Raw genomic sequence first — 16,584 nt, 5'->3', positions numbered from 1 at the left:
GATAAGTACTTCTTACACCCCACAATTGGCATACTGGTGTACCCCTGTAAATCCGTAGTATATGGTACGTAGGTACCCAGGGCATTGGTACACCATGTATTCTGCCCATGGAGACCCATGCAATATGTGTCTACAGGCATGCAGTTGCAGCCTGTGTGAAAGGTTGCATGCACCTTTCACCCATATATAAGATTTACCTTATATCGCATTCACTGCACTTTGACCCTGTAGGTCATCCCTAAGGTAGGCCTGTCAGCCCAAGGGCAGGGTGCATGATTTTAAGTGTTAGGGTATCCCTACATGAGCAGAGGCACCCTACAAGCCCCAGACTCCATTTTTGGGCTTTGTAAGTGTGGGGAAACCATTCTATGTTGTGTAATTGATACTGCTAATCACCAGATGTCCAGCTACATATTGGTTTCTCTGAACCTAGGCATGTTAGGTATCAAACATATTGGAATCATGTCACTACTCCAGTTCCAGTGTTAGTTGCATGATATTATGTACTCTGGGGGTTCCTTAGAGGATAACCCCATGTATGCTTGTTGAGCCGTGCAGTGTCTGTGTGCAAAGAAGTACTGCTGCCGATGCCAGACACTGTTCTGCCCTCCTCCTGCTGCTAAGCTGAACTCGGGCAGTGGAAGGCAGAACAAAGGATTTCCTTTAGAGGAGAGGTGTAACCCTGTCTCCTTTAGAAATAGGTGTCTCTGGGCTATGGTGGGGTTGACCCTGATCACCACCAGACTTCCCTTGAAAGGCACATTTGGTGCCCTTCTCACGAAAGCTGGTTTCTTCCAGTGCAGGAGCCCCCAGGCTCCCACTCTAGCGCAAAACACACAAAGGTCAGGGGAGTGACAATCCCCCAGTCTAGCTCCTCCCTTGGGGGTGTGCCCAGAACTCTTCCAGGTGTTCACTTGTTTCTGCCATCTTGGAAATCGGAAGAGCAGCGGGCCCTGGGAGCAGCTGATGGGTCAGTCCAGTTAAGTAGCGTCCCTAACTCCCCCGATAGGTGGGTCACAGCAGTAGCTGTCCATACCCCTTCCTGGTTTTTTAAAGGGACCCTGGATTGTACTTCCTGACTTCTTCTGTGAACTGAACACTGGATCCTGCTGCTGGACTTCGCCGGGAACAAAGACAAGACTGCAACTTGTAAAAAGGATTCTACTGCAATTTTGTCCCCAAACGTTGCAGTGACTCTGCAGCATCCGTGGCTGGGCATCCTCCAGAATCACAAGGACTTTGCCTGCACTAAGGACATCCAGAAGGGGAATCTCCCTTGGAGTGAGGGAGTCAGTCCCCTGCAACCACAGGCACCTCAATGTCTGCGACCGGTTTGTCGATCCTACTGTGCCATTGATCCGTCAAGGCTCTGCAACCCAGGTGGGAGTTCTGTGGCTCTCTAGAGGTCTGACCTGTCTTCTTTGCAGCTAGGAAGACGGTGATCCTTCGTTGGAGTCTGATGGGATGGGACCCCTGTGCACCATTCCTGTTCTCTCTAAGGCTTGTCGACTTTTCAGCTCAAAGACGTCCTAGCTCAAAGAACCCCCAGACTCGAGCATCGCACAGCTCCAAGACCGTTGTTCTCCCTGCAACCCCTACATCATGGGCATTCATCTTCTTTGTGCTGCTGATGCCCCCTTGCGACTCCCTGTGCTTGCTGCCAGAGGGTTCTTCTAGGGTCTCCTTCAATTCTTGCTGGCTATCCTCACTACTGAGGGCTGGTCCTGACTTAACTGTAAATGTTGAGTTGTTTGGACCTTGCTGGTCTCAATTACTGCAAATGTTTTTTTTGCAAACACCCCTCTTGCATTTCCCAAAGCTTGTTGGTGGCCCTGCTCACCCCTCTGCATTTGACAACCTGCGTGGGACAGCTCGTGGATGACTCCTGAGATCCTTCTGCATCGCCTGAACGGCGCAACTTAATCTTAACGACAACCGTCACACCGAGAAGCGTCCACAAGAAGGGTGGGCATTGCACTCCTGCACCCCCCTGGACGTCTCCGGGTGGTCTGAACTCTGTCCCCTCTTTTCACAGGTGTTCCATGTCTGAAATCCATGTCTTGATTCCACCGACCTGGTCCACCGGTCACTGTAAGAGCTGGACAGCCGAAGTCCCTCAACGGGAGGGTCTGACATAACTTCATCCCTATGCACCTGGGCTACCTGGTGTAGGCACTCCACTTTTCTGGGTATCCACAGGTGGGGGCACTCTTGAACCTTCCTTGTTCCAGCGGGGTCCCTCTGAGTCCTCTGGGAAGGGTCCGTTTCCAACCTTTTCCTAACCATGACTTACCCAATGTTGTTCTGTGGGACACCCAACAATAGGTAACACCTCTGACGGCAGCCGACCGTCCTATTCACAGGAGCCTCTGTGCTGGGTTTGGACCATGTTCCCCGAAGGACATCCGTTAGGGCCTCAATGAAGAGCAACATCTGCTCTGATGTAGTCACCCACGGCTGAAGCACCTCTGTCAGGAGATCCGTCCTGACTGACACCGTGGGCAAGTCTAGGTCCAAGACCTCAGCCACATTAGGAGGAGAGAGCATGCCAGTATCTGGAGACTTGTCCAGTCCACTGGCTTCCCCTAGATCCTCATACCAGTCCTGCTCTTGCTCCAATTCACAATCCAAAGGGTCCTCAGACCCCTTCCACTCCTCTTGTGTGCCTGGCTGTTCAAATTAAGGCTCCAGCAATGATCTGGGCCTAATCGGCGCCATCTGAGTCAGCTTCGTAAGACGTCGCTCTGGCGCCAGATCATCCGGAATGAGGATGGGGCTACCACCAGTGGGTGCCAGTGGTGAAGGAGGAGGAGGTCGATTGTGTGGGACCAGCGCCGGTCCGGATCCGCTATCGAATCCTGCGGTCCCCAACGGCGCCGAGGCCAAAGCTGCCGGCGTCGAACCCAATGAGGCCCCTTTTGAACCCATGGGGCCCAAAGACCCACCCAAGTGTGCACACCGCTCAAAAACAAGGCACATGGCCTCGTAACATTCCTTTATTTGAGCGGGGGTCGCTCTGGTCCCCAGAAAAGGGGAAGACATGAAGTCGGCGCTGGCGACGGCTCTGCGGAACCGCGCTCAGAACGTTGACGTTCCCTAGACGCCTCGTTGGCCGAAGTCAAAGTCCGCTTGGACTTCTTCTTCTTCTTGTGCCTCTTACCTGAATGCTCAAATGACCTCGAATGTGAGGAAGAGGACTTGGGGCTCTAGGAGCGGTGTCGCGATCTCCTTTTAATGCGTGACCATGACCTCCTCAGAGTCGCGCCAACCGAAGACATCTGTCGGGCCGTAAGAAGTTTGAGGGATCATTCCCTCAAAGCCTTCGGAGCCCTGGACCAACAGTCGGAACACGAAGTCGAGTCGTGATCCTTTTCCAAACACCAGAGACACACTCTGAGTGGATCCGTGACCGACATGGTGCGATGACATGCACCACACGGTTTGAATCCAGTCTTTCTAGAAGACATGTTCAAACAATGAAGCTGAAAAACCTCGACGAAAGTTGAAGAAAAAGTGTAGCTCTTTCCAGATCTGCGCTTAACCGGCGCAGAAGGAAAAAAACTGACGTACGCATGATGAGGTGCCTTCTATATAGACAACCGTGACATCACAGACAGCTCCAATTATGCTGACGACGTCACGCGGAGCCTGACTAAGCATGCAGATCCGAGCGCCGCTACCTGGCAGGGTACTGCTCAGCAGAAAAATTCTGGATTCGAAGCGGACACCAGGGAACTCTAAGGTAAGGCATCTGAAGCTAGATAGTCTCTACCAGATAATTAGTTATCGAAGGTAAGTAACTTGTTCTTTGTGTACAGGCCCCTTGTGCAACCATTGTGCTCCTTGTGACTGTCAGCTTTGTAAGTGTGGCACACTGCAGTCGGGCACATTAATTTCGACTTGTGAATCAAGTTAATGTTCTGAGGAGTTTGATACCTAGGAGTATTAACTTTGGTCATACCATTCAGGGTTTAGCACAGCTGAGAAGTCTGTAGCCCTGTACTCATCAATAGGGTGACCCAGCATTTCCACAGTAGAAACGACTGTTTCACATTTTTACTGCCAGAACACATAAAATATAAGTTCTGCCCATTAAATACTGTTCACTCTGCCTTAGGGCTCGATAGGCCTGCCACAGGGGTGTCTTACAGATATTACAGAGGGAGGTTTGGCTTTGCCAGGTTAGCAGTTTTAAACTGCTCTTCCAGTCTGCAGTCTTTCAGTCACTTTACGTGGGTCACGGCAGGGTTGACATAACCATTGCTGCAATCCCTGAGGTGACTTTCTAACTTACATGGCCTGGGTATCCCTGGGTACCATTTACTACGAATGTACAGGTAAGTTAGCCTATGCCATTTGGGTGTAGCCTATGTAACATACACTTTTTTGAGTCCGGTCACTGAGGTCTGATTAGGAGGCCTCAGTGCACTCTGTCGTAAAACCAGCAACATCATTCCAAAAGTTTGGGAGTGACCATGCAGAAAGAGGCATTTGTTGACAGAGATTTATTCAAACCGCAGACTCCGCTTCTACTATCCCATCCTCCACGTTCTGCGAACTGGTGTCTTTCGCTTTACAAAGGTGCCCATTAGTATTCTGAGTATTAGTCACTACCCATCTGGAGATTAGATTCTGTGTCTGAGGGCGCAGATGGTTCACAAAGCAAATGATGTCGGCGTGCATGGGGGTGGCACTTGTGTAGGGCCCTGTGCATCATTTCCAGTGAAGCAACGTTGGTGTGGAGGTGCATTGCATCACCTTTCATCTTGCACAGGCACTGCTTGAGATTTGCTGGATGCAGTCTGACACCTGGGCAATAGTCGGTAGGTGAGAAATCTACGGTGTAGAAAGCTGGGTCTGTAAATACTATATCAAAATGAGATAGTGTGCACAGAGTCTAGGGGTTTCCCAGAGTCTTGACAGAGGCAATAATAGATAATACTAATGTTTTATTTGTGGTAGTGTGGTCGAGCAGTTAGGCTGATCAGAGGGTAGTGTTAAGCATTTGTTGTACACACGCAAGCAATAGAAGAAACACACACTGTAAGGAAATGCCTCCTTGGCATGGTTACCCCCTGACCTTTTGCCTTTGCTGATGCTAAGTTATGATTGAAAGTGTGCTGGGACCCTGCTAACCAGGCCCCAGCACCAGTGTTCTTTCCCTAAAATGTACCTTTGTTACCACAGTTGGCACAGCCCTGGCACACAGATAAGTCCCTTGTAACTGGTACCAAGGGCCCTGTAGCCAGGGAAGGTCTCTAAGGGCTGCAGCATGACTTATGCCACCTTGGGGACCCCTCACTCAGCACATGCACACTGCCTCACAGCTTGTGTGTGCTGGTGGGGAGAAAATTACTAAGTCGACATGGCACTCCCCTCAGAGTGCCATGCCAACCTCACACTGCCTGTGGCATAGGTAAGTCACCCCTCTAGCAGGCCTTACAGCCCTAAGGCAGGGTGCACTATACCACAGGTGAGGGCATATGTGCATAAGCACTATACCGCTACAGTGTCTGAGCCAAACCTTAGACATTGTAAGCGCAGGGTAGCCATAAGAGTATATGGTCTGGGAGTTTGTCAAACATGAACTCCACAGTTCCATAATGGCTACACTGAAATCTGGGAAGTTTGGTATCAAACGTCTCAGCACAATAAATGCGCACTGATGCCAGTGTGGAATATATTGTAACATGTACCCAGAGGGCATTTTAGAAATGCCCCCTGAATACGAATCCGACTTCTAGTGTGGGGCTGATTAGTTTCTGCCAGCCTGCCACAACCAGCCGAGTTTCTGGCCACATGGGGAGAGTGCCTTTGTCACTCTGTGGCCAGGAACAAAGCCTGTACTGGGTGGAGGTGCTTCACACCTCCCCCTGGCGGTGAACCTCAAAGGCTCACCCCTTTTGTTTCAGCGCCACAGGGCATCCCAGCTAGTGGAGATGCCCGCGCCTCCAGCCACTGCCCCCACTTTTGGCGGCAAGGCTGGAGGAGATAATTAGAAAAACAAGGAGGAGTCACCCACCAGTCAGGACAGCCCCTAGGGTGCCCTGAGCTGAGGTGACCCCTGCCTTTAGAAATCCTCCATCTTAGTTTTGGAGGATTCCCCCAATAGGATTAGGGATGTGCCCCCCTCCCCACAGGGAGGAGGCACAAAGAGGGTGTAGCCACCCTCCAGGACAGTAGCCATTGGCTACTGCCCTCCCGAACCTAATCACACCCCTAAATTTAGTATCTAGGGGCACCCCAGAACTAAGGAAATCCGATTCCTGCAACCTGAACTAAAAAGGATGACTGCTGACTTACAAGCCTGCAGAGACGACGGAAGACGACAACTGCTTTGGCCCCAGCCCCACCGGCCTGCCGCCTGACTCGAAAACCTGCAACCAGCGACGCATCCAGGAGGGACCAGCGACCTCTGAAGCCTCAGTGGACTGCCCTGAATCCCAGGACCAAGAAACTCCTGTGAGCAGCGACTCTGCTCAACAACCAGCAACAAACTTGCAACTTTTCTACAACTTCAAAGAATGAAGCGTGAGACTTCACACTCTGCACCCGATGCCCCGGCTCGAGATTCAGAGAACCAACACCACAGGGAGGACTCCCCGGCTACTGCGACCCCGTGAGTAGCCAGAGACCACACCCCTGGACATCCACAGCGACGCCTGCAGAGAGAATCCAGAGGCTGCCCCTGACCGCAACTGCCTGTAACAAGGGACCCGAAGCCTGGACCAAGCACTGAACCCGCAGCCCCCAGGACCAGAAGGAACCTAACCTCAGTGCAGGAGTGACCCACAGGCGACCCTCTGCCTAGCCCAGGTGGTGGCTGGCCCGGGAAGCCCCCCTGTGCCCTGCCTGCCCCGCGAGAGTGACCCCTGTTTTTATTTTCCTATAGAAAAACTGACACCTGCTTTGCACACTGCACCCGGCCGCCCCTGTGCCACTGAAGGTGTGTTTTGTGTACCTATTTGTGTTCCTCCCCCCCCCCCCCCTCCAGTGCTCTACAAAACCCCCCTGGTCTGCCCTCCCGAGGACGCAGGTACTTACCTGCTGGCAGACTGGAACCGGAGCACCCCCTGTTCTCCATAGGCATCTATGTGTTTTGGGCCCCTCTTTGACCTCTGCCTGTGACCGGCCCTGAGCTGCTGGTGTGGTAACTTTGGGGTTGCCTTGAATCCCCAACGGTGGGCTGCCTATGCTCAGGAACTGAGACTTGTAAGTGTCTTACTTACCTCACAATCTAACCAGTACTTACCTTCCCCAGGAACTGTTGATTTTTTGCACTGTGTCTACTTTTAAAATAGCTTATTGCCATTTTAACTAAAACTGTATGTTATTGCTCTAATTCCTAACTTACCTGTGTGGAGTACCTTGCATTTTATGTATTTACTTCAAATCTTGAACTTGTGGTTCTAAAAATAAATTAAGAAAATATATTTTAATATATAAAAACTATTGGCCCGAGTTAAGTCTGAGTGTGTTCTCCTCATTTATTGCCTGTGTGTGTACAACAAATGCTTAACACTACCCTCTGATAAGCCTACTGCTCGACCACACTACCACAAAATAGAGCATTAGAATTATCCAATTTTGCCACTATCTTATCACTAAGGGGAACCCTTGGATTGTGCACACCATCTCACTTTGAGATAGTATATACAGACCCAACTTCCTACACACACTCAGTGAGATAACTCCAGACCAATAGGATTTTATATAGAAAAATATATATGTTTTACTTTATTACTAGAACCCCAAGATTCAGTTCAGAAGTAAATACTGTTGCAGGTAAGTACTTAGCATGGACATCAATGTAACTTTGTTTCACTTCAGTCAAGTAAAGAGTTTTTAAGAAAACAGAGAATATCTATTTTAAAAGTGGACACTGCATTTTCTGAACAGTTCCTGGGGAAGAAAACAAAGTACAGTTTTACAGGTAAGTACACGATTTACAGTTCCAGTCTCCAGAGTATAGGTCATCCACCGTTGGGGGTTCAAGTTAACCCCGAACACCCACCACCAGCAACACAGGCCAGCCAGGTGCAGAGGTCAGAGTTGAGCAATTTTAAAGTGAGCTCCTATGGAGACAGGGGGTACTTGGAATTCGGTCTGCCTGCAGGTAAGTACCTGCGGCTAGGAGGGCAGACCAGGGGGGATCAGGAGAGCACTCTAGGGGCCACAAATAAGCACCAAACACGCACCCTCAGTGGCACAGGGGGTGCAGGCTGCAAACAGGACGTTGGGCTCCCAATGCTGGTCTATGAGGGGACCCTGGGGTCACTCGGCTGCTGGCGAGGTCCAGGGGGGGTGTCTTGAGCACACCGCTGGTCAGACAGGGAAGAGGGCCGCCTGCTGGGGGTCAATTTCTCCAAGTCCTGGTCGCTGCGCGTGCAGTAGTTCTTCAGGAGTCGGTTATCTTTGTCCAGAGCTCGCTGTCAGGAGGGCCCTCTGGATTCCTTCTGCAGGCGTCATCGTGGAGGGGTGGAGAGGTCAGTCCAGGGAGGACACTCGGTCAGAATCGCTTGGGGATCCTTTCTGGATAGTTGGGCCACCTGGACACAGGCCGTCGGGTGCAGACTGGTTTTGGACTCAGGCTTCTGGAGTGAGGTGTGAGTTCTTTGAAAGTAGTTTCCTCCTCTTCTTGTTGGACAGATCCACTGTCAACAGGAGTTTCTTGGTCCTTGGTGATGCACGCTTCCCCCTGGAGGATTTTCGGGGATCACTGGTCCTGTAGAACGCATCGCTTTTCTTGTGCAGGAGACAGGCCGGTAGGGCTGGGGCAGTGTCAGTTGTCTCCTTTTCTTCTCTGCGGGGTTTTCAGCTCAGTAGTCCTTATTCTTTACTTAAGGTCATCAGGAATCTGACTGGCTGGTTCAGGGAGCCCCTAAATATTAGGTTATGGGGTGTTTTTACGTGTCAGAGGGCAGTAAGCCAATTGCTACTGTCCCTGACGGTGGCTACGCCCTCCTTGTGCCCACTCCCTTTGGGCATGGGTGCAGATTCCTGTCCCTATTGATCCCTGTCCTCCAAACCAAGAGGATTCTGCAGGGTTGGGGATGGTCACCTCAGCTCTGGACACCGTAGTAGTGGTCCTGGCTGTGGTGATCACTTCTTGTTTTTCTCAAGTTTCCCACCAACTGGCTGCCCAAAGTTGGGGCGGGTGTCTCCACTACCTTTGAGGCTCACCGCCAGGTGTTACAGTTCCTGCAGGTGGGAGGTGTGAAGCACCTCCACCCAGAGCAGGCTTTGTTTCTGGCCTCAGAGAGCACAAAGGCTCTCACCCCAGGGAGTCAGAAACTCATCTCTTAGTGGCAGGTTGTCACTGAGTAGTCAGTCCTACACTAGAGGATTGGGTAAAATACAGGAGGCATCTCTAAGATGCCCTGTGTGCATTTTTTTTAAAAAATACATCCAACACTGGCATAAGTGTGGGTTTATTGTGCTGAGATGTCTAATACCAAACTTCTCAGTATTTGGTGTAGCCATTATGGATCTATGGAGTTCGTTTTGACAAACTCCCAGAGCATTTAGTTAATGTGGCCACACTGCACTTAAAATGTCTAAGTATGGACTTAGACACTGTAGGGGCATATTGCTCATGCAGATATGCCCTCACCTGTGGTATAGTGCACCCTGCCTTAGGGCTTTAAGGACTACTAGTGACTTACCAATGCCACAGGCAGTGTTTTGTGGGCCTGGCACCCTGAGGGGGATGCCATGTCGAATTTGCCTTTTCTCCCCACCAACACACAATCTGCAATGGCAGTGTGCATGTGTTAGGTGTGGGTCCCTTAGGGTGGCACAACACATGCTGCAACCCTTAGGGGCCTTCCCTGATCACAGGGCCCTTGGTTCTACTGGTATCATTTACAAGGGACTTATCTGTATGCCAGAGGTGTGCCAATTGTGGAAACAATGGTAAATTTTTAGGGAAAGAACATTTGTGCTAGGGCCTCCTTAGCAGGATCTCAGCACATTCTATCAAGTCAGCATCAATATCAGCCCCCCCGACCCCCCAAAGTAGAACCACTCCTAATGTGTCCAGAGCTGAGGTGACCCCCTCCCTCAGAATCCTCCATCTTGGTTTGGAGGACAGGGACCAACAGGGATAGGAATGTGCCCCCCCTCCCTAAAGGGAGTGGGCACGAGGAAGGTGTAGCCACCATCAGAGAGAGTAGCCATTGACAACTGCCCCCTGACCCGCCCCTAAATCTAAGGTTTAAGGGCCTCCCTAAACCCAGCTCACCAGATTCCTGACGACCTCACAAGAAGGACTGCTTAGCTGAGACCCCAGCAGAGAAGGAAATGAGACAACAACTGACTTGGCCCCAGCTGTATCGGCCTGTCTCATGCTTTAAAGAACCTGCACAAGAAAGGCGACACATCCTGCAAGCTCAGCAACCTCTGAAAAACCTCCAAAGGACTGCCTGCACCACAGAGGATCAAGAACTCCCTTGGACAGCGGCCCTGTCCAAAGAAGACAAGAAGACAAGAAGAAACCTCTTCTAAAGGACTCCCACCTCACTCCAGATGCACGAGTCCTGACCCCTGTGCACCCGATGCCCATGGCCCGTGTCCAGGTGGTCCACCAAGCCAGATAGGGTGCCCAGGCGATTGTGAGCAAGTACCCACCCTGGGTCGACCCCTCCACGATGATGCCTGCAGAGGGAATCCCGAGGACAACGACCACGAGCTCCGGACGAAGATCACCAACGCCTGAAGAGCCACTGCACCTGCAGCACCCAGGACTCTGAGAAATCGACCACCTGTACATCATCGATCAATAGGCGGCCTTCTACCCAGTCTGATTGACGGTGTGCCCGAGACACCCCCCTGGATCCCCTCTGCAGCCTCTGAGTGATCCCCAGGGTCCCCTCATAGACCAGCATTGGGAGCCCAATGTCCTGTTTGCACCCTGCACCCGGCCTCCCCTGTGCCACTTAGGGTGCATTTTGGTGCTTACTTGTGGCCCCTCCAATGCTCTTCTAAGCCCCCCGGTCTGCCCTCGTAGCCGCAGGTACTTACCTCCAGGCAGACTGAACTCCGAGTACCTCTGTCTCCATAGGAGCCCACGTTAAAATTGCTCAACTTTGACCTCTGCACCCGGCAGGCCTCGTGTTGCTGGTGGTGGGTGTTTGGGGTTAACTTGAACCCCTAACAGTGGACTACCTATACGCCAGTGACTGGAACTGTACTTTATTTTCTCCCCCCAGGAACTGTTCAGAAAATGCAGTGTCCACTTTTAAAACAGATGTTCTCTGTTTTCTTAAAAACTGTTTACTTGACTGAAGTGAAACAAAGTTATATTGATGTCTATGCTAAGTACTTACCTGCAACAGTATTTACTTCTAAACTGAATCTTGTGGTTCTAGTAATAAAGTAATAAAAATATTTTTTTCTATGTAAAAACCTTTTCGTCTGGAGTTAACTTGTTGTGTGCGTTTCTTCTATTGCTTGTGTGTGTACAACAAATGCTTAACACTACCCTCTGATAAGCCTAACTGCTTCACCACAAATAGAGCATTAGTATTCTCTATTATTGCCTCTGTCAAGCCTCTGGGGAACCCCTGAACACAGTGCATACTGTCTCATTCTGATATAGTATTTACAGAACCAGCATCCTACACTGTAAGTTTAGTCACTCCTTCCAATCATGTATTTTAATTAACTAAACAGTCTTCATTTTTTACTAAACTGAGCAATCTACATTTATTTATTTAAGTATATTTAATGGATAGTAATCTGCAACTTGTATTTTGTGTTTTAGAACCTGCATTTACGTTCTTGGTATATTATCTAAAACAAAGCAAGGCTGTGACATCCTTAAACAACACAATTGGGATGCAGTAAGGCACAGTCGCAGGCATCCTTGGCCAGTCGTTCCTGATGATATTGATCAGCTGTACAGTGAACTTTCGTCCATACCAAGTACACTAAGTTTGAACTCTGAGTCGACGAGTTCTCGACACAACAGTGAAAGTGAATCTACACCAGCAGGTAAGGCCATTAAATTTTACCTACCTTTTTGATGAATGTATTGTCAGTATGTTTCTTTTATTCTCATTTGTGAGGCCATGCTTGTCAAATTGATATCATTAGATCACTTAGATCTGTTTTTTCTTGTTTGCTTCTTCACCTTGTCGATGCTAAAGCTGGAATTACATGGTGCAAGGGATAGCTGTTCCTCCATCATTGACATTGAAAGGAATGAGTCCCTATTTAAGTTGGATCTAATTTTTTTTCTTCCTAACTTTGAGTAACTTTGAGATGAAATACTGTAAGGAAATGTCTCTATTATGCATGATCATCCAGAGTTTTGAACTGATAATGCTGTTTTTTCGACTGAGAGTGCACTAAGGCCTGCTAACCAGACCTCACTGCCAGTGCCTGGACCCTTGCACATGTATGTGTGATTGGTCTATTCCCAATTGGCATAAGCTAGCTTATCTGATAGAGACTCCTAGTTGCAGATTCCTTACCTTTGAATTTCCCCAGGCGTCAGATTGGATCCGGAGATTTTTTCTACGAGCAGTACCCCTGCGCGCCGTTAGGTGGCGTCGGTCAACTCCGCGGGTGTCGTTAGCATAGTGGTCGCCATGATGACATTGCGGCCGTATATAGACGCCACCCTGCCTATATGGCGTAATTTCTTTTCTTTCCACGCCAGCCTACGCACAGATCTGGAAAAGAGCTACCCCAGTCATTTTTTGACTAACTGCGACTGTGGGAAAATGTTTCTGTTGGCATGGTAACACCCTAACTTTTTGCCTTTTGTTGATGCTAGGTATGATTGAAAGTGTGCTGGGACCCTGCTAACCAGGCTTTCCCTAAAACTGTACCTTTGTCTCGACAATTAGCACAGCTCTGGGGCACAGATAAGTCCCTTGTGTAAATGGTACCCCTGGTACCAAGGGCCCTGTGGCCAGGGAAGGTCTCTAAGGGCTGCGGCATGTATTGTGCCATCCTGGGGACCCCTCAGTCAGCGCATGCACCCTGCCTCACAGCTTGTGTGTGCTGGTGGCGAGAAAAAGACTGTCGACATGGCACTCCCCTCAGGGTGCGATGGCCACAACCCACTGCCTGTGGTATAGTGCACCTTGCCTTAGGGCTTTAAGGCCTGCTATAGGGGTGAGTTACCTACGCCACAGGCAGTATTTGGTGGGCAGTGCACCCTAAGAGGGATGCCATGTCGACTTTACCTTTTTCTCCCCACCAACACATACAATCTGCAATGGCAGTGTGCATGTGTTAGGCGAGGGGTCCCTTAGGGTGGCACAACACATGCTGCAGCCCTTAGGGACCTTCTCTGTCACAGGGCCCTTGGTACAGCTGGTACCTCTTACAAGGGACTTATATGTGTGCCAGAGATGTGCCAATTGTAGAAACAATGGTACATTCTTAGGGAAAGAACACTGGTGCTGGGGCCTGGTTAGCAGGATCCCAGCACACACTTAGTCAAGTCAGGATCAATATCAGGAAAAAAGTGTATGTGGGTGGGGAGGGTACTGCAAACAAGGAGCCATTTTCCTGCAGTGTGCTATATAGATCGTACCAAAGGTTTTCGGGAGGACGATCAACTCTTTGTGGGATATCTGGGTGCAAAGAAAGGGAAAGTGATGCAGGAGAGGACCATCTCACGATGGCTAGTTCTCTGCATCAAAATGTGCTACGCTTTGGTGGAAAAAGGAACCCCCTGAGGGTTTGCGCGCTCATTCTACCAGAGCAGCTGCTGCTACCACAGCCTTAGCACACGGTGTTCGAGTCCTGGATATCAGTCAGGCCGCAACGTGGTTGTCCTTACATACGTTCACGAAGCACTACTGCCTGTAGATTCAGGTCTGCAGGGAACAGCTATTTTGGCTGTTCGGTCCTGGAGGATTTTTTGGTGTGATCTTAGTTCGCAGCCCACCACCGGGGATGGTACTCCTATATTCAAAGGTAAGGCATCTGCAACTAGAAGTCGCTATCAGATGTACAAGTTACTTACCTTCGATAACAATATATCTCATAGAGACAAATTCTAGTTGCAGATTGTAGGAAGTTGGCTCTGTATATATTACCTCAAAGTGAGAGATAATGTGCACAGAGTCAAACGGTTCCCCTTAGAGGCGGCAAAATTAGATAAAACTAATGCTCTATTTTGTGGTAGTGTGGTCGAGCAGTAGGCTTATCAGAGGGTAGTATTAAGCATTTGTTGTACAAACACAGGCAATAAATGAGAAACACACACTCAAAGACTTAATTCCAGGCCAATAGTTTTTATATAGAAAAATATATTTTCTTTAATTCATTTTAGAAACACAAGATTCAAGATTTGAAGTAAATACATAAAATGCAAGGTACTCCACACAGGTAAGTAAGGAACTTTGAATTAAAGCAGTCGGGTGCAGAGGTCAAAGGAGGGCCCTAAACACACTGGCGCCTATGGAGAATAGGGGTGCTCTGGTTCCGGTGTGCTGGCAGGTAAGTACCCGCGTCCTCGGGGAGCAGACCAGGGGGGTTTTGTAGAGCACTGGGGTGACACAAACAGGCACACAAAACACACCCTCAGCGGCACAGGGGCGGCCGGGTGCAGTGTGCAAAGTTGGCGTCTGGTTTGCTATAGAAAGCAATGGAGGGACCCAGGGGTCACTTACGCGATGCAGGCAGGGCACAGGGGGGCTTCTCGGGCCAGCCACCGACTGGGCTAGGAAGAGGGCCGCCTGCTGGTCACTCATACACTGGAGGTTGGTTCCTCTCGGTCCTGGGGGCTTGCGGGTGCAGTGCTTGGTCGAGGTATCGGGTTCCTTGTTACCAGGCAGTCGCAGTCAGTGGTAGCCTCTGGATCCTCTGTAGGTGTCGCTGTGGGGGTGCAGGGGGGTCATCTCAGGTTACTCACGAAGTCGCAGTCGCCTGGGATTCCTCTCTGCAGTGTTGGCTCTCTGGAGCTCGAGCCGGGGGCGTCGGGTACAGAGTGTAAAGTCTCACGCTTCCGGAGGGAAGAGTGAGTTCTTCAAAAGTTGCTTCTTTGTTGCAAAGATGTTGATGTTGCTGAACAGTGCCGCTGTTCTCAGGAGTTTCTTTTTCCTTCAGGTTCAGGGCAGTCCTTTAAGTCCTCAGAGGTCGCTGGTTCCTGTCGGATGCATCGCTGTGCAGGTTCTTTGAGTCCGGAGACAGGCCAGGTGTTATCGTTCCTGCAGGGGGAGGTGTGAAGCACCTCCACCAAGTACAGGCTTGTGTTCCTGGCCACAGAGTGACAAAGGCACTCTCCCCATGTGGCCAGCAACTCGTCTGGTTGTGGCAGGCTGGCAGAAACTGGTCAGCCTAGCACTAGAAGTGGGACTGGTATTCAGGGGGCATCTCTAAGATGCCCTCTGGGTGCATTTTAGAATAAATCCCACACTGGCATCAGTGTGCATTTATTGTGCAGAAAAGTTTGATATCAAACTTCCCAGATTTCAGTGTAGCGATTATGGAACTGTGGATTTTGTGTTTGACAAACTTCCAGACCATATACTCTTTATGGCTACCCTGCACTTACAATGTATTAAGATTTTGCTTAGACACTGTAGGGGCATAGTGCTCATGCACCTATGCCCTCACCTGTGGTATAGTGCACCCTGCCTTAGGGCTGTACGGCCTGCTAGAGGGGTGACTTAGCTATGCCACAGGCAGTCTGAGGTGGGCATGGCACTCTGAGGGGAGTGCAATGTCGACTTAGTCTTTTTCTCCCCACCAGCACAGACAAGCTGTGAGGAAGTGTGCATGTGCTGAGTGAGGGGTCCCCAGGGTGGCATAAGAAATGCTGCAGCCTTAGAGATCTTCCCTGGCAACAGGGCCCTTGGTACCAGGGGCACCATTTACAAGGGACTTATCTGTGTGCCAGAGCTGTGCCAATTATGGGAACAAAGGTACAGTTTAGGGAAAGAACACTGGTGCTGCGGCCTAGTTAGCAGGGTCCAAGCACACTTTAATTCATAACTGGCATTGTCAGGGGGTAACCATGCCAAGGAAGGCATTTCCTTACACAGATTCAGTACTGACCTGCCCATCCTCCCCGCACTGCAAAAAGATTTCTAGGAACAGGTACTTCCCTCTAAGGGTCCTAGTTTTGGCGCATTATTCTCAGTGTTCTTTTTGGCTCGGCGCTACTGCCGTAGAAAGTAGTGAAAATAAACTGACGCCAGCATGCTGTGGTGGTGCCTTTATACGACAGCAACATCATCACGGCAACCACAACGCCAGCGGAGTCGACCGACACCACCTAACGTCACGCAGGGGTACTGCTCGAAGAAACAAATCTCCGGATCCAGTGTGATATCTGGGGAAATTCAAAGGTAAGGAATCTGCAACTAGAATATGTCACTGCCAGATATATCATTACCGAAGGTAAGTAACTTATGCATTTATTCATCCCTGGAGTACACAGGGCCTTTAAGGTAGTATCCCCACAGGGACTTGCAGCACGTGTTGTGCCTCCTTGACTAGGTTAAGGTAAAACGTGGCTCCCAGCCTGCCACTGCAGAATGGTAGAGCAGTTTAAATACTGGTAACTCGACTTTGCTATTTAAAATAATGGCAAAGCCCAAACCTACTTCTTAAAAGTGT

The 16,584-nt window shown here is 50.0% G+C and overlaps 1 protein-coding gene across 2 annotated transcripts in view; it reads left to right on the top strand.

Moving 5' to 3' along the window:
* The window catches only part of RICTOR (RPTOR independent companion of MTOR complex 2), a 1,007,050-nt gene that overhangs the window by 690,076 nt on the left and 300,390 nt on the right, over positions 1-16,584 (top strand). For both annotated transcript variants that reach the window (XM_069221337.1, XM_069221336.1), the window contains exon 30: positions 11,765-11,994. In XM_069221337.1, coding sequence (XP_069077438.1) covers positions 11,765-11,994 — 230 coding nt within the window. The remainder of the gene's footprint in view (positions 1-11,764; positions 11,995-16,584) is intronic.

This window comes from Pleurodeles waltl, chromosome 1_1, assembly GCF_031143425.1.
Source record: "Pleurodeles waltl isolate 20211129_DDA chromosome 1_1, aPleWal1.hap1.20221129, whole genome shotgun sequence".
NCBI lineage: Eukaryota > Metazoa > Chordata > Amphibia > Caudata > Salamandridae > Pleurodeles > Pleurodeles waltl.
This window is presented reverse-complemented; position numbering and strand designations above follow the sequence as displayed.